The 19,385-nt window shown below is 39.6% G+C and overlaps 1 protein-coding gene across 1 annotated transcript in view; it reads right to left on the bottom strand.

The window, feature by feature from the left end:
* The window catches only part of SIM1 (SIM bHLH transcription factor 1), an 82,050-nt gene that overhangs the window by 23,197 nt on the left and 39,468 nt on the right, over window positions 1–19,385 (bottom strand). The window contains exon 10 of the mRNA XM_010389423.2: window positions 13,308–13,476. Within this exon, the coding sequence (XP_010387725.1) occupies window positions 13,308–13,476 (169 nt within the window). The remainder of the gene's footprint in view (window positions 1–13,307; window positions 13,477–19,385) is intronic.

Raw genomic sequence — 19,385 nt, 5'->3', positions numbered from 1 at the left:
CCTGGGGGGGCGGAGCAAGATGGCCGAATAGGAACAACTCCAGTCTCCAACTCCCAGCGCGAGCGACACAGAAGACCGGTGATTTCTGCATTTTCAACTGAGGTACTGGGGTCATCTCACTAGGGAGTGCCGGACAATCGGTGCTGGTCAGCTGCTGCAGCCTGACCAGCGAGAGCTGAAGCAGGGCGAGGCATCGCCTCACCTGGAAGCGCAAGGGGGAAGGGGATCCGTTTTCCTAGCCAGGGGAACTGAGACACACAACACCTGGAAAATCGGGTAACTCCCACCCCAATACTGCGCTGTAAGCATACAGGCATTCCAGGAGAATATATCCCACACCTGGCCGGGAGGGTCCCACGCCCACGAAGCCTCCCTCACTGCTAACACAGCAGTCTGCCGCGATCTATCCGCAAGGCAGCAGCGAGGCTGGGGGAGGGGCGCCCGCCATTGCTGAGGCTTAAGTAGGTAAACAAAGCCGCTGGGAAGCTCGAACTGGGTGGAGCTCACAGCAGCTCAAGGAAGCCTGCCTGTCTCTGTAGTCTCCACCTCTGGGGACAGCGCACAGCTGAAGACCAACAGGGGAAGTAGCGGGAGCCGGTGCAGACGCGAACGACTCTGTCTGACAGCTTTGGGGAGAGCCGCGGATCTCCCAACGCGGAGGTTGAGATCTGAGAACGGACAGACTGCCTGCTCAGGTGTGTCCCTGACCCCTGAGTAGCCTAGCTGGGAGAAATCCCCCACTAGGGGCAGTCTGACACCCCACACCTCACAGGGTGGAGTACACCCCTGAGAGGACACTTCCAAAGGAAGAATCAGACAGGTACACTCGCTGTTCAGCAATATTCTATCTTCGGCAACCTCTGCTGCTGATACCCAGGCAAACAGGGTCTGGAGTGGACCTCAAGCAATCTCCAACAGACCAACAGAGAGTCCTTCTGACTGTCAGAAGGAAAACTATCAAACAGGAAGGACACCTATACCAAAACCCCATCAGTTCGTCACCACCATCAAAGACCAGAGACAGATAAAACCACAAAGATGGGGAAGAAGCAGGGCAGAAAAGCTGGAAATTCAAAAAATAAGAGCGCATCTCCCCCTGCAAAGGAGCGCAGCCCATCACCAGCAACGGATCAAAGCTGGTCAGAGAATGACTTGGACGAGAGGAGAGAAGAAGGCTTCACTCCATCAAACTTATCAGAGCTAAAGGAGGAATTACGTACCCAGCGCAAAGAAACTAAAAATCTTGAAAAAAGAGTGGAAGAATTGACAGCTAGACTCATTAATGCAGAGAAGATCATAAACGAAATGACAGAGATGAAAACCATGACACGAGAAATACGTGACAAATGCACAAGCTTCAGTAACCGACTCGATCAACTGGAAGAAAGAGTATCAGCGATTGAAGATCAAATGAATGAAATGAAGCGAGAAGAGAAACCAAAAGAAAAAAGAAGAAAAAGAAATGAACAAAGCCTGCAAGAAGTATGGGATTACGTAAAAAGACCAAATCTACGTCTGATTGGGGTGCCTGAAAGTGAGGGGGAAAATGGAACCAAGTTGGAAAACACTCTTCAGGATATCATCCAGGAGAACTTCCCCAACCTAGTAGGGCAGGCCAACATTCAAATTCAGGAAATACAGAGAACGCCACAAAGATACTCCTCGAGAAGAGCAACTCCAAGACACATAATTGCCAGATTCACCAAAGTTGAAATGAAGGAAAAAATCTTAAGGGCAGCCAGAGAGAAAGGTCGGGTCACCCACAAAGGGAAGCCCATCAGACTAACAGCAGATCTCTCGGCAGAAACTCTACAAGCCAGAAGAGAGTGGGGGCCAATATTCAACGTTCTTAAAGAAAAGAATTTTCAACCCAGAATTTCATATCCAGCCAAACTAAGTTTCATAAGTGAAGGAGAAATAAAATCCTTTACAGATAAGCAAATGCTTAGAGATTTTGTCACCACCAGGCCTGCCTTACAAGAGACCCTGAAGGAAGCCCTAAACATGGAAAGGAACAACCGGTACCAGCCATCGCAAAAACTTGGCAAAATGTAAAGACCATCGAGGCTAGGAAGAAACTGCATCAACTAACGAGCAAAATAACCAGTTAATATCATAATGGCAGGATCAAGTTCACACATAACAATATTAACCTTAAATGTTAATGGACTAAATGCTCCAATTAAAAGACACAGACTGGCAAACTGGATAAAGAGTCAAGACCCATCAGTCTGCTGTATTCAGGAGACCCATCTCACATGCAGAGACATACATAGGCTCAAAATAAAGGGATGGAGGAAGATCTACCAAGCAAATGGAGAACAAAAAAAAGCAGGGGTTGCAATCCTAGTCTCTGATAAAACAGACTTTAAACCATCAAAGATCAAAAGAGACAAAGAAGGCCATTACATAATGGTAAAGGGATCAATTCAACAGGAAGAGCTAACTCTCCTAAATATATATGCACCCAATACAGGAGCACCCAGATTCATAAAGCAAGTCCTTAGAGACTTACAAAGAGACTTAGACTCCCATACAATAATAATGGGGGACTTCAACACTCCGCTGTCAACATTAGACAGATCAACGAGACAGAAAGTTAACAAGGATATCCAGGAATTGAACTCATCTCTGCACCAAGCGGACCTAATAGACATCTATAGAACTCTCCACCCCAAATCAACAGAATATACATTCTTCTTAGCACCACATCGCACTTATTCCAAAATTGACCACATAATTGGAAGTAAAGCACTCCTCAGCAAATGTAAAAGAACAGAAATTATAACAAACTGTCTCTCAGACCACAGTGCAATCAAACTAGAACTCAGGACTAAGAAACTCAATCAAAACCGCTCAACTACATGGAAACTGAACAACCTGCTCCTGAATGACTACTGGGTACATAACGAAATGAAAGCGGAAATAAAGATGTTCTTTGAAACCAATGAGAACAAAGATACAACATACCAGAATCTCTGGGACACATTTAAAGCAGTGTGTAGAGGGAAATTTATAGCACTAAATGCCCACAAGAGAAAGCAGGAAAGATCTAAAATTGACACTCTAACATCACAATTAAAAGAACTAGAGAGGCAAGAGCAATCACATTCAAAAGCTAGCAGAAGGCAAGAAATAACTAAGATCAGAGCAGAACTGAAGGAGATAGAGACACAAAAAACCCTCCAAAAAATCAATGAATCCAGGAGTTGGTTTTTTGAAAAGATCAACAAAATTGACAGACCGCTAGCAAGGCTAATAAAGAAAAAAAGAGAGAGGAATCAAATAGATGCAATAAAAAATGATAAAGGGGATATCACCACTGACCCCACAGAAATTCAAACTACCATCAGAGAATACTATAAACGCCTCTACGCAAATCAACTAGAAAATCTAGAAGAAATGGATAATTTCCTGGACACTTACACTCTCCCAAGGCTAAACCAGGAAGAAGTTGAATCCCTGAATAGACCAATAGCAGGCTCTGAAATTGAGGCAACAATTAATAGCCTACCCACCAAAAAAAGTCCAGGACCAGATGGATTCACAGCTGAATTCTACCAGAGGTACAAGGAGGAGCTGGTACCATTCCTTCTGAAACTATTCCAATCAATAGAAAAAGAGGGAATCCTCCCTAACTCATTTTATGAGGCCAACATCATCCTGATACCAAAGCCTGGCAGAGACACAACAAAAAAAGAGAATTTTAGACCAATATCCCTGATGAACATTGATGCAAAAATCCTCAATAAAATACTGGCAAACCGGATTCAGCAGCACATCAAAAAGCTTATCCACCATGATCAAGTGGGCTTCATCCCTGGGATGCAAGGCTGGTTCAACATTCGCAAATCAATAAACGTAATCCAGCATATAAACAGAACCAAAGACAAGAACCACATGATTGTCTCAATAGATGCAGAAAAGGCTTTTGACAAAATTCAACAGCCCTTCATGCTAAAAACGCTCAATAAATTCGGTATTGATGGAACGTACCTCAAAATAATAAGAGCTATTTATGACAAACCCACAGTTAATATCATACTGAATGGGCAAAAACTGGAAAAATTCCCTTTGAAAACTGGCACAAGACAGGGATGCCCTCTCTCACCACTCCTATTCAACATAGTGTTGGAAGTTCTGGCTAGGGCAATCAGGCAAGAGAAAGAAATCAAGGGTATCCAGTTAGGAAAAGAAGAAGTCAAATTGTCCCTGTTTGCAGATGACATGATTGTATATTTAGAAAACCCCATCGTCTCAGCCCAAAATCTCCTTAAGCTGATAAGCAACTTCAGCAAAGTCTCAGGATACAAAATTAATGTGCAAAAATCACAAGCATTCTTATACACCAGCAACAGACAAGCAGAGAGCCAAATCAGGAATGAACTTCCATTCACAATTGCTTCAAAGAGAATAAAATACCTAGGAATCCAGCTTACAAGGGATGTAAAGGACCTCTTCAAGGAGAACTACAAACCACTGCTCAGTGAAATCAAAGAGGACACAAACAAATGGAAGAACATACCATGCTCATGGATAGGAAGAATCAATATCGTGAAAATGGCCATACTCCCCAAGGTTATTTATAGATTCAATGCCATCCCCATCAAGCTACCAATGACTTTCTTCACAGAATTGGAAAAAACTGCTTTAAAGTTCATATGGAACCAAAAAAGAGCCCGCATTGCCAAGACAATCCTAAGTCAAAAGGACAAAGCTGGAGGCGTCACGCTACCTGACTTCAAACTATACTACAAGGCTACAGTAACCAAAACAGCATGGTACTGGTACCAAAACAGAGCTATAGACCAATGGAACAGAACAGAGTCCTCAGAAATAATACCGCACATCTACAGCCATCTGATCTTTGACAAACCTGAGAGAAACAAGAAATGGGGAAAGGATTCCCTATTTAATAAATGGTGCTGGGAAAATTGGCTAGCCATAAGTAGAAAGCTGAAACTGGATCCTTTCCTTACCCCTTATACGAAGATTAATTCAAGATGGATTAGAGACTTAAATGTTAGACCTAATACCATAAAAACCCTAGAAGAAAATCTAGGTAGTACCATTCAGGACATAGGCATGGGCAAGGACTTCATGTCTAAAACACCAAAAGCAACGGCAGCAAAAGCCATAATTGACAAATGGGATCTAATTAAACTAAAGAGCTTTTGCACAGCAAAAGAAACTACCATCAGAGTGAACAGGCAACCTACAGAATGGGAGAAAATTTTTGCAACCTACTCATCTGACAAAGGGCTAATATCCAGAATCTACAAAGAACTCAAACAAATATACGAGAAAAAAACAAACAACCCCATCAAAAAGTGGGGAAAGGATATGAACAGACATTTCTCAAAAGAAGATATTCATACAGCCAACAGACACATGAAAAAATGCTCATCATCACTGGCCATCAGAGAAATGCAAATCAAAACCACAATGAGATACCATCTCACACCAGTTAGAATGGCAATCATTAAGAAGTCAGGAAACAACAGGTGTTGGAGAGGATGTGGAGAAATAGGAACACTTTTCCACTGTTGGTGGGATTGTAAACTAGTTCAACCATTATGGAAAAGAGTATGGCAATTCCTCAAGGATCTAGAACTAGATGTACCATATGACCCAGCCATCCCACTACTGGGTATATACCCAAAGGATTATAAATTAGTCTACTACAAAGACACATGTACACGTATGTTTATTGCGGCACTATTCACAATAGCAAAGACTTGGAATCAACCCAAATGTCCATCTGTGACAGACTGGATTAAGAAAATGTGGCACATATACACCATGGAATACTATGCAGCCATAAAAAAGGATGAGTTTGCATCCTTTGTAGGGACATGGATGCAGCTGGAAACCATCATTCTTAGCAAACTATCACAAGAACAGAAAACCAAACACCGCATGTTCTCACTCATAGGTGGGAACTGAACAATAAGATCACTTGGACTCGGGAAGGGGAACATCACACACTGGGGTCTATCATGGGGAGGGGGGAGGGGGGAGGAGGGAGGGATTGCATTGGGGAGTTATACATGATATAAATGATGAATTGATGGGTGCTGACGAGTTGATGGGTGCAGCACACCAACATGGCATAAGTATACATATGTAACAAACCTGCACGTTATGCACATGTACCCTAGAACTTAAAGTATAATAAAAAAAAAAAAAAAAAAAAAAAAATATTATACCTAAGATATATACCCACTTAAGTAAACTAACAAAAAAGGTATACAATCCTATATCTGATTCCATGTACCTACTTTATCTACCATAAATATCTATTTTATACTGTTGTGCTCCAAAGCAAGGTGAAAGCCAAAGAAGTTCTCTATTAAATAAACTGCATTAGAAACAACCACTTTTGCCTATCTCTACTGTTAGTTCCCTTCCATCTCTTCACCCTTTTGCACTGTCTCCTAAAATGTTCCCTTTCTCTGTGCTCCTTTACCATGCATATTCACTCAGCAAGATTGTGTGTCCTTTATAGCAGACTTCACTATAACCTATTTGAAAAAAAGCACGCTGGTTCCTCCTGAGATCCAGTTTAGAAAAATAGGATAGTGACAAATGAATTTGGGAGTATAAGGAAGTTAATTAATGGGGAATAGTGTGAACAGAATGTGATTTCATAAAGCAATCATGGAGAAACCCTGTTTGGGTAAAGGGATGGATGGGCAGAAGCCAACAGTCCCTGGACACCACTGTCTGCCCCTTGCCTCAGTCATATGCCAAGAGAATAAAAGGGCAGAAATTGTGGCCTTGAGGCCCTATGATCAACGACATCTTATAATTCCTCTCTAACAGGTTAGCTTTGCCTGCCCAACTAGACCCTAGTCTCTTAAGAGTTCACCTGTATTACTTTACTGCACATCATAGTACTTAACTAAATGCAAGAGTTAGTAAAAACCAAACTACAGAGGCTTCACCCCACTGAGTAAAATGTTTTCTAAAATGTGAATCTGAGATTCATTTATGAAAACCATCTAAAAAGATTATAAAGGTCTACTCTAATAATCTCCTAAAATTTCAACAGAAGAGGAAGAATAATCTCAAATTTATCCATGGACAGGAAATACAAATGCACCTATCTAATATAAGACTTTCTATGAAGATAACCTGAATTTTTCTGGCAATATGCATTAAAAATTTTTGTTTTTAGTGGTCCAGGATTACATGTTTGGGTGTTACATATAAAACATGAAATGAAGGAATATCTATACTAATAGTGATCAAAGTGCTATGTACAAAGGGATAACTATGCTTAAGAAATTATTGACCCTTCTGATATCTGTGACTTAAAAAGTCAGTCTCTCAGCATATAGTCACTAGTATATTTTTGAGACCAGAGAAAACCTTTGCAAAAGAAGAGTTTCTACCTTCACCAAAAGGAAGCCAGATTGCTGGCAATGAAAATTAAGAGATTTCTGTGGGATTATTTAAGGTAACAGATGTAGAATAAAATCTGCAAGTGTTACAATATATCAGTAGCAAGTGATTAAATACTTTCAGATTTCAGAAGCATACAGTCTTCTGTATGCACTATTATTACTGAATTATATAGTGTATTGGTTATTACTGACTAGGGAAAAGGCAAGAGGAGGGCAGGATGATACAATAAAACAGGATGGCACGCACTGTCTGTAATAAATGTAACTATAAACATGCCAGTGAGAAGTTTAAAAGGAAACTCTGGAATGAGGAGGCAATTTATTCATGATTGACATGACTAAACCATGACAAGATAACCTCCAACTGGTGTTAATGTAGCTATAACTAGTTTTATTAAAATAGACAGAAAATATTGTAGCAATGTCTAGCAGACAAAGTCTTTGAAATAAATTTATAAACTCAGTATTTCTAATTCAACAGAACTCTGAAAAATACATTGCTATTTTCATAAGCATAACAAATGTCATAACAATAAAATACAACTGTCATAATGGTAAGATTGCCACCATACAGCAGCACAGTAGCTATGGGCAGAATCTTTGGAAATTAACTGTAATATTTCTTACAATTTTTCCAAAACCATTCAAAACAATTTTATTTTGACCTCTCCTGTCCCCAGTAATACCTTGAGGTACAAAGGTAACTGAGTCATTCATTAAGTGGTCATAATATAATCAAGTCTAACATCATTCCTAAGGGTATCTCATACCAGAAAGGGACCTAAAGTTTCATCTATTAATGGAGACAAACTGAATGATGGTTGACAGAGCAGTAGCACCATCATCTTGGACAAACACCACCACTTTAAGTTCCAGCTCCCTTTCTAGCCTCATGCATTTCAAGGAAATCACTTCTCTTCTAACTACAAGCAGACAGAAAGAACAGACAGTAAAATAAGATAAGACAGCTCGGGCACAGAGGGAGGTGGTGGGGAAGTCTCTTGGGTAACTGCCAAACTTTACCCTCATACAATAGGCCCCAGTAAAACGGTGGGCCTTAATAAGCACATTCCTTTTCCTTCAGGTTTACTAACACAAGGAAGCTAAAAGCCGACTCCGGAGGATGCCTGCAGCTGCATGAAGATGTATGGGAACAGACACACAACGCTCCCTCCCAGATAAGCACAACAAAGAGACACAGAAGCAGTCCCAGCCTCTAATAAACTCTCCCACCCTGAACCCTTAAAAACTCTTAGTCTGTAAGAGAGTGTGGCTCTGACCTAACTCAGCCAGAAGTCCCTCTCAGGTTCATTTTCTGAAATAAACCTGTCCTTGTTGACTGGCGAGCCACCCTGCATGTTTCTCTCCTCTTTCTTTAATTCTTACAGTGGTAGCAAATTACAATTTGTGCATGTCTTGAATATTTGTATAAGGGTGCCTAAATAATTCCAAAAAGCAGTATTACTGCCATTTGTTAGATATCTGTTAGAAATCTAGATATGCCTGATACATACTAGTCAGAGCAAAAAGCCTAATGAATAATAGTGATAGAATCATTAAATCACCATTTATGTAAGTAGCTAAAGAGGCACAAGACATTACCCTATGAGTCCAATTTTGCTTTTGCTCTGGAAACTGCCTCTTGAAAATTTTAATGTGAATTTCCATGCCAAAAATATGTAAATATGTAAATAACAAAAAAGACTGTCACCTTATGTTTGAAAAAATGGACAGAAATATTTAAAATTAAATACAATTCAAAGTTTTATCATTCAGTCACTAAAAAAGGAATTTATTTTGCAGCTATTAATACAAAAAGGAGAATCTAATATGTGTGTCAATAACTACTAAAAGTAAGTTTTAAAAGTATAATTTCCAACTAAATCCATAATGAATGATCAGAATATATTTATGACAAGAAAAGTTCTACAAGCAACAAAGGATAAAACATTTTATCCATTCTTCCTCTACAGTCCCTTTTATTTCAGGAGAGAACTTTAGTTTAGATCTTCATAGACTCATGTCAGACTATTAAAATTAGTCCCCTAAATAGTTTTCCTTGCTTCAATCACATTAATCCTCTCATTTCCTGTTCAAAACCTTTACTAGTTCTCCAAAAACAAACTCTAAACTCTTTGGCCTAGCATATAGTTGGTACCAGTCTATATTTCCAAACATATCACTTCTTCTTTGTTCTCATTAAAAGACACCAATCCTCCTCCACTCCACCCCTAGACCCAATCACATTAACAATTTATTCCTGCATTTCCTCATAATCCTAGGCTTCCTGAAGTCCCCTCTCCTTTCCCTTATGCCCATATGCCTGAGTTCTACCCTTGATGCCAGGTCTCCCACAACACCTTCCTCAGCCAAGCTAGAGTCCATATTGTTCATACCACCTGCAATGTCCTTTGTATATACCATCTCCTAGACAATACTTATTCTAGTATATAATTTATGACTTCATCTGTACTGCAAAACTTAAGGATATTTCTTTTACAATTTCTTTATAGTTTAGCACTTTTTAATCCAACCCCTAACTCCCAACTATCATGATGACCAGAGAAGTATCTTTTTAATGCAGGTATTCAGCTAGCATCTGCTAAGTCAAAGACATGTAATAGCAATGATGCATGAAAATTAAAAGTGAATTATTCCTTAACAATATACAAACAATTTGGACCAGATAAGAGTTTTGAGGAGCTAATTTTTTAAAATTCTGAGAATTTAAAATCCAAGATGGAGGACTTCTAAGTTGCTTCTTCCAACAGAAACGGTGATGAGTTTGCCCTGGACACCATACTTTTCCAGTGTGCCCCAGAGGAAACTCTCAGCCTATGACAATTCACTGTAGATGCCTGCTTTCTCGTCTGTCTATACCAGCAAGGATAGCATGTTCCAATTCTGATCTCTAGGTTATCAACAACCCACGCAGGAGGAACTCAGTCAATGATTGATTTAGTACCATGATTATCTAAACACAATTAAAGAATAACCTTAACTAGGCACATAAATGTTAAGTAAACTTAATTTATGACTGTGCAATTTCAAGTGAGACATATGGTTGAAATTCTAAAGACTAGTTTATATAAGTATTAACCACAATAACAAATACACAAACTTTAAGATAAATCCTATGTGGACATATGTGTGTGCATGTGCATTTCATAGAACATTTCTAGAAGAAAGAACAATTTTGGAGAGAAAAAATGAAAAATGGGCACTTTGGGAGGCCGAGGCAGGAGGATGGCTTGAAGCCAGGAGTTCAAGACCAGCCTGGGCAACAAAGTGAGCCTCCCATGTCTACAAAAAATATTTAAAAATTTTAAAGTTAATGGGGCACATTGTTGTGTGCCTGTAGTACCAGCTACTTAGAAAGCTGGTACTACAGGGAAATATTGCTTGAGTTTAGGAGTTCGAGGCTGCAGTGAGCTAGGATCTTGCCACTGCACTCCAGCCTGGGCAAAAGTCTGAGACCCTGTCTCCAAAAATAAATAAATAAATAAGAAAATTTTAGACTTTCTACTCATCTGTGTTCCTTTTCTTTAAATCATAGAACAGATATAACTTTCCAGTTAACTCCTTTCCGCCTACCCTCACCCCAGGGAAAGGGCAATCTAATGGTAGTTAAAACATTTAGTATCCTGTTAGAGTGAACTAATAGAAATGTTAGATGTTAAGAGATGAGCATGAAAGAAAACATAGACTAGACAGTGAGGATTTGGGGGTCCAATAGGGAGATTTTATTTTTGTGGCTTAATTTCTATGTAACAATGGACAAACTCCTTCTACTTAGTACCTCCTAATTTAAATTCTTCTTTCATCTATGTGTCCAACACATCTACGTATTAAAGGTGAGAACTACCCAACGTCATAATCCATCTTTTCAAGCAGTAAAAAGAAACCATAAAACTCTCTTCCCAACGTACAAGAGAGCAATAAGAAAAGCTTCTCATTAGATGTTCCATAAAAATAAGCAGCTCCTGGCCGAGTATGGTGGCTCACCTCTGTAATCCCAGCACTTTGGGAGGCCTAGGTGAGTAGATTGCCTGAGATCGGGAGTTCGAGACCAGCCTGGCCAGCATGGTGAAACCCCGTCTCTACTAAAAATACAAAAATTAGCCTGGCGTGGTAGCGGGTGCCTGTAATCCCAGCCACTTGGGAAGCTGAGGCAGAAGAATCGCTTGAACCCAGGAGGTGGAGGTTGCAGTGAGCCAAGATCGCACCACTGCACTCCAATCTGGGCAACGGAGCAAGACTCCATCTCACAAAAAAAAAAAAAAAAAGGCAGCTTCTTCTGTGCAGTGACTTTGACTAAAGTGTATATTTTATAAATTAAGTGCCCATACTTATAATGGAAGTTGTACACTGAAAAACATCTGGGCATCACACATCTACTCTCCTTTCTTTTGCCAGAGTAAGGAAACTTGATCTTCTGTGGAAGACTCCAAACCATGTGACATAAGTCTCTTAGAGGCAGAGACCATGTTGTGTTCATCTTCATACACCAAGCCACTAAAATAATCTAGCAAATAGCAACCTCTTAGTGACTACTGGTTCAGTGACCAACATTTTCTCAAATAGTATACACTTATAGATATCAACAGAATAACATAACTCTGACAAATAAGAAAACAATAGTTTCTATGCCTACTGGATTGTCATTTTTACTTACAAAATATATGTTAAAATAAATGATGAATGAATCAGAAACGGTGATGAATAAGTGACTCAGAAACCAGTTTGGTTTTGTTTTTGTTTTTTAGAGACGGAGTCTCACCATCACCCATCCTGGAGTGCAATGGAGCGATCTTGGCTCACTGCAACCTCTGTCACCCAGATTCAAGCCATTCTCCAATCTCAGCCTCCGGAGTAGCTGGGACTACAGGCACATGCCACCACGCCTGGTTAATTTTTGTATTTTTAGCAGAGTCGGGGTTTCACCATGTTGGCTAGGCTGGTCTTGAACTCCTGACCTCAAGTGATCCCCCACCTCAACCTCCCAAAGTGCTGGGATTATAGGTATAAGCCACCATGCCCAGCCTCCAGTTTGGTTTTATACTAGCCCAGGAAGCATTTCCCGAGCTACTCTAGTGAACTGCAGGAGGTTTGACATGATGCTATTAAAAGAGAAGGATGGAGGTGAGGTGGCCACAGGATATTGGGAATGGGTAATTCTCAGTCCTGTTCTACTTCCTTCAGGCCAGGAGAGCTGTTTACACACCTTGACATAATCTAGTCTCTATGCCTGTGACTGAACAGAAAAAATAATTTTTTTTTCTTCCAAGAACCAAGAATCCTATTTGTACCTTGCAATGTTTCTGGAATACCTCTCAGGGTCTCATCTTCTCTCCACCTTGCAAAGATAAGAAGAATTTGCTTTTCCTACCATTCCGGCCATCTGGAAGACCCTCTTTATTTCATTCCTTCTAGTAAATAGCCAGTCTGTGTTCAAATTGCATGGGAACATGCATCCTTGTTCCTTTGCCTTCCCCTTTTAATTTTCTTCTTCTTTAGTTCCTGTCCCAAGATTCATTTTTCTACATCGAGCTCTTGTTTCCTGTATTTTATTTTGCTGGCTACATCATTCTGGTCACTCACTGGGTGGGAGGGAAATTCAGGATCAATCTCCTCAAAATCACAAAGAAGTTATAGTTCTGACAACAACCAGACTCTCGTGACCTTTATATTAATGCAGTAAACCACAAATTTTCAAATTTTCAAATTTTTACTAGCAGTTATTTTAAAAGGAGGCAGATAGTTTAGAGAACCTTCTAGATTTACAGAAGTTTTAGTTATTAACACTAGATAATTCATTCCAAACAGTTTTAATACTTTCTCAACTTCAAGTTCAAAACATATCACCAAAAGAAAGTTGCAAAACAGCAATGCACTTACCTGAGGGTATGGAGAAGTCCTGGATTTTGACTTTGAGCTGGAGAGCCGGGATTTGGCCCCCTTTCTGTTGTCAGTCATGGTGGGGGTGGAGCTGCTGGTATAGGAGAAGGCTCGTTTGGAGACTGAGATCTGATCCAGGGAGAGCTGCAGCCCTTTGTATTCTGTGTCTCTGCAGGGTGGAAGGACAAAGCCCTTAATCAGCCACCATAGGAAATGGATTCATGCATACTCTCATCAGGAATGATAGTAATCCATATTTGAAAAGAAAGCAAGCAAAAGTTAGCTCTATAACTAACTTCCACAAGCACCTGGATTATTCTAGCAAGGCCTAATATTTAACTAGTGTGCTGATAATAATGTATTTCTCATTATTTTTATTAGTTAAGTGGAAAATAAGCACATAATTCATATTTTCTGAACTTCCGTGAGCTCTTTGATGAGATATGAATTAAACAACCTACTCTACAGGTTTCTTATGTGGGGTGGTCATCTGATGCTACCAGATTATTGGTAGCATGTCTACCACTAATATAAGGAGAATGTCAACTGTCAGCCGTTCTAAGATCAATCATTCTGGTAAACATTCAAAGCATTCTTAAAGTTAGCTAACTAGTTTAAGCAGGAGTATAAATAGTTAAACATTCCTCTCAACAGGCTAATTCAGTTACTTTAGGTACATTATACCACCGTTTTTTCCATTCCTTCCTTTATTCAATAAATATTTATTGAGTTCCTAATATACACCAGACTTTGTGTTACATAAGGATGTAAGAATAAATAAGATACCTATAAACCCTGCCCTTGTGTGGTTTATAATATATTGGGGAGAAGAGACAGTAAACAAATAAACATACATAATAACTGCAGACTGTGGTATGGAGCTTATCTTAGGAAGCTCATTACAAAGGTATACTTGAGATATCTAGGGCCTGAAGATGACAGCCTTGGCCTGCCCATAGATACAACCTCTGCTGGCTTCTAGACAGCAGTGAATCTCATTGGACTCCTCAGTTTTCATAAGAGGACATTAACCCTTTTCACTGACAGCCAAAATAAAATGTTTTAGAGAGTCTTCTTTACAAAGACTCACGGGAGAATTTTCTCTCAGGTTCCGGAACTCACTGAACTGCCCCTGGGTAGTTTATTTATTTTGATCTCATGAAACTGTGAATCATATAGTTCATCAAGTTTCCCTCTTTGCACTAAAAGTCAAAAGTCCCCAAGCTCTGAGTCTGATTTGTAATCACTTCTAGCAAGTGTACAAAGTCCTCATGCCATGCATTTTGTGCAACACACTCCACTGGCTTCTCTTATTTTTCTTATTTTTCACTTTCTCTGATTCTCTAGTGGGTTTGCCTTTTAGAATTTTTTACATGCATTTTTAATTGTCTTTGGATTGAGAAGCATATAAAACCTGATTTTTTTTTTTTTTTTTTTTTAAGACAGAGTCTTACTCTGTCAACCAGGCTGGAGTGTAGTGGCGCAATCACAGTTCACTGCAGACTCCACCTCTTGGGTTCAAGCGATTTTCTTGCCTCAGCCTCCCGAGTAGCTGGGATTACAGGCAGCCACCACAATGCCTGGCTAATTTTTGTATTTTTAGTAGAGACAAGGTTTTGCCATGTTGGCCAGGCTGGTCTGGAACTTCTGACCTCAGGTGATCCACCCACCTTGGCCTCCCAAAGTGCTGGGATCACAGGCGTAGGCCACTGCACTCAGCCTAAAACCCAATAAATTAATAAAATCATATATGTAAAAGTGACCAGCACATTCCATGGATCAGTAAATATTCAGTTATCTTCTTTTCTTTGTCCCTATTGGTTCTTCTATAGCAAGATCAGGCAAAAGCAAAAGTATAATTCAGTACTTGAAAATTGCTAATAGAGTAGATTTAAAGTATCTTCACCACACAAACACACACACACACACACACACACAGACATAATGATGAGTATGTGAGGTAATGCACATGTTAAATAGTTTGATTTAGATTTTCCACAATGTATACGTACATCAAAGCATCATGTTGTACACCACAGATATACATTTTTTACTTGTCAATTTAAAATGGATAAAATATAATTCAGACAAGGAGTCCCTTAAGTGAGTAAGAAGAGAAACCAGCTAAAACAGTTCCAACAATATCACTGCCACAAAACACAGGAAAATGATGTATATCAGCAAATTACAATGGCTTCCTATCAAATAATCTATCCACTCAATGCAAGCTTTCTTTAAAAAAAAATGTTCTTCTACATAAACAGTAAAAATTTAGAAAGTGAACCTGCAATTTGTCTTTCAGGCCTGGGAAGTCCTATCCCATCACTGGTCTGCTTTTCAGCTCTAATCAACTCCTTTTAAGGACCATGTAGACTCTGAGCACTCTGTCAGAAATGGAGTATCTTTCAAAATGCTGCTCCCACTTGTTTTTTTGAAAATATTTCAAAATTTTCCTTCATCTACCCCTTACTTCATTCAAACAGTTGTCCCCGAATTGACTTTAACTCTCTTGGTTCTTCTTAACCTATAAAACTCTTCTTAACTCCCACTTGCCTCTATGAAGCCCTTCGTGACTGCTAAAGCTATTTATTCAATCCATATTTACTGAGTGTCTTTTCTGTATGGGGCCCTGTTCTGGGGACAGGGAGACATCAATGAACACAAGGACTAAGTTCCTACCCCTCATGAAGAAGGTACCAGGGCCAGTTCCCGAGTATTGTGGGGAAGGAAGCAAGAACTATGCTTTTCCACCTCTAGCCTTACTTTTCAAGTGATTATGTCTTGTCTTTCTCAGTGGATTCTAAGTCCCTAGAGGAAAAGAGTTAAGAGATATTTTATTATATTCCAATGACCATTTGCACAGTATTTCACATAGAAGGAAGAGGAAGATGACAACAAGGATGAAACTAAGAAAGATTGTTTTCCCCAGTGAGCACTAACAACTTGCAACCCAATATCCTTTCTGCACGAGAAAAAACTCAGATGGTCTATGAGTCCTCTGACCTACCTGCCATTAGACATCAGTGAGCCAAGTTAACTGGACTCTAACAGGAGGTAGAGCCTCCACCCTTGGGCATTTCCTGTGTCAAATGCACTTCCGTTCATTGGACAATAGTCCAGTAGACATTTAGTTTCTGCTGGACAGGATCTAGACAGACAATAAGAATTGTGCACCCATGAAAGTTTGGCCAAATAACTTGGTAAACCCATTCCTAATGCTGCATCTCAGCCCAGGGGTTTTATGGCTATAAGCAGGGAATAAGCAAGGATTTATTTTTCTCTTGCACACTTTCAGACCCCGCCCCCACCCAGGGTATGCATCTCACTGTTGAAAAAGTCTTACCAAAATTTTTGCATGGCTTCTAATAACAGAAATACTTCAAATTAAATAGGTTTAAATAACATTTAAAACCAAGACATAGTTTAAAATTTCACATATTCACATGAAAACTCTAAAAAAAAAGAAGAGTTAAACAACTGCTCTTGATAAATTAATACAAATATTAATGCTTTGGTACACATCAAAAATACAAAAATAATCCACCAAAATGTAATGGAAGACCATGATGGCAGGTTGATTAGTGGTTTAAGCTAACCTCTGCCTCTATGTATAGGCCTCAATTTCTTTTTTGTAACTCATATGGATTTGGTGAATTTTTTTATTTTGTTCTGTTTTGTTTTGTTTGAGACAGGGTCTTGCTCTCTCACCCAAGTTGGAGTGCAGTGGTGCAATCTTGGCTAACTGCAGCCTCAACCTCCCTGGCTCAAGGGATCCTCCCACCTCAGCCTCCCAAGTAGCTGGGACTATAGGCATGCACCACCATGCTCAACTGATTTTTTTATTTTTTTATTTTTGGTAAACACGAGACCTCTCTGTGTTGCCCAGGTTGGTCTCATACTCCCAGGCTCAAGTGATCCTACTTGCCTTGGCCTCCCAAAGTACTGGGATTACAGGTGTGAGCCACCATGACTAGCCTTGGATTTGGTGAAGTTTAGATGAAATATTCTATGAAAAACTCATAGCACAGTGCCTAGAACATAGTAAATACTCAATAAATAGCATTATATCTTACCTTCCAAACTGTGTGACAAGTTTTGGCACCTGCTATCCCCAGAACAATAGTTTCACTTTGGTAATGATTACAATAAATTTCATTATAAAAACCTTTTGCTGTATTTCATTCCTTTCTATCCCTGATATGGTTTAGCTGTGTCCCCACCCAAATCTCAACTTGAATTGCATATCAGGGACCCAGGGGGAAGTAATTGAATCATGGGGGCCAGTCTTTCCCATGCTCTTCTTGTGATAGTGAATAAGTCTCACAAGATCTGATGGGTTGATCAGGGGTTTCTGCTTTTGCTTTTTCCTCATTTTCTCTTGCCACTGCCATGCAAGAAGTTCCTTTTACCTCCCACCATGATTCTGAGGCCTCCCCAGGCATGTGGAACTGTAAGTCCAATTAAACCTCTTTTTTTTTCCCAGTCTTGGGCATGTCTTTATCAGCAGTGTGAAAACAGACTAATACAATCCTAGACCATTTTAATTTACTCTGTTACTTTTTAGCCTCTAAAATCTATTGCAGTATGGCCAGAATACTTTTTAAGGTAAATTCTTTATTGCTAAGTCAGCAAATGGGGACCTTATGGCAACACAGTCACTCCGAGAGGAATTTGGCCTTCCTGCCTCTCTGTTCAAAACTCCAACAGCTCAAAAGATGTGCTAGGATGGAAAGCACAATAAAAAATACCCACTTAAAGCCATTTCAAGTACGGTTGATGTGCTGCCAAGAGCAGCTCTGAATGGCAGATTCACTAAGAACAAAGCATTTGTTTTACTTTTAGAATTCTATTAAATTGAGCATTTCACTTGTATAGCTTAAAGGGCTAAATGCTGATGGAAATCACATTATGAGCTCCATTTTCTTCCTCCTAACCCAGACACAAATTGTCTGGCCCTACCCTCTTCCTTTCATTTCATAAGGCACTTTCTGGTATCGCATATGTCCTCAAAGTTACATGCATGCTCAGTAGAATCATACATTTAATGCTTCCTCATGGTGTGGAAAAAAGTAAAATACTCAGCTGCACAGAACTTAGACTCTTAAATCAGTGTGGTAAGAAATTTGACTTATCCAATTTTCTAAATGAAGGACAGCACTTCTCTCCTAAAGTTTTCTTGAAAAGTGCCACACAGACCCTGTTTGGGGCTCCATGAGGTAACTTTCTCAAGGGCAGTATATGCTGTTCTCTCAGACATGATTGGCATATGGAAAGGAACTGTGGCACATGCATTTGACATATCCTTCAAAAGGCTACTGAGGAAAATTTACACTTTTTTCTCCCTTCAATGATTTCTAGAGAGCTCCAGACATCTTCAGGTGCCTCAGCTCTGAAAGCAATCTGAAATGGGAAATTTGCAATCACTAGGACTTGCAGCTTGTCAATCTCACCCATATTTGCACAGACCAAAGTAATCCTCTTATTCCATTACAGGCAGTCAGAAATCATTCAATTTGCAGAATTAACCATCTGAGTCTACTTTAAACTTTATAATAGTCATGTACATATTTGAAATAACTCAAATTCCAATAGAGAAAATGGGGCCATTTTTGTATCTTTGGGCTTCCTCAGCCTTCCCTTAAGCAATACACCGTGACCACTCATGAGGCAAATGCCAACATGCCATATGGGAAGCTCAGCGTGACACCCTTGGAAAGCCAATAGAAGGTGTCTTTGCCACAAAAAGGCATTGTCAATTTTAGAAAAATGCATTCACATTATTTCTATCATTTCAACTGGGAGAATAGCCTCCATAATACCAGTAGCCAAACTAATTTATAAAGAAATTTGGAGCTATTTACAATTTCAAGTGAGTTTGAATGAGTGTATAGAGAAAGCAATCAACAGTATTTCATCAGTTCTTGTTGATTCAAGATTATTTGCAATAACTTTTCTCTTCCACCCCACCATATTCCACTTTCATTTTAGACAACGTTATTTTTGCTTCTGTCACGTCAATTTGGAGTTGGCTGGCCAATCTGGAGCTTCTTTGTTGGCTTTATGTTATGTGGCAATTCT

This window comes from Rhinopithecus roxellana, chromosome 4 (assembly GCF_007565055.1).
Source record: "Rhinopithecus roxellana isolate Shanxi Qingling chromosome 4, ASM756505v1, whole genome shotgun sequence".
Taxonomy (NCBI): Eukaryota; Metazoa; Chordata; class Mammalia; order Primates; family Cercopithecidae; genus Rhinopithecus; species Rhinopithecus roxellana.
The sequence above is the reverse complement of the archived record's forward strand: the minus strand, read 5'-3'. Positions and strand labels throughout refer to the sequence as shown.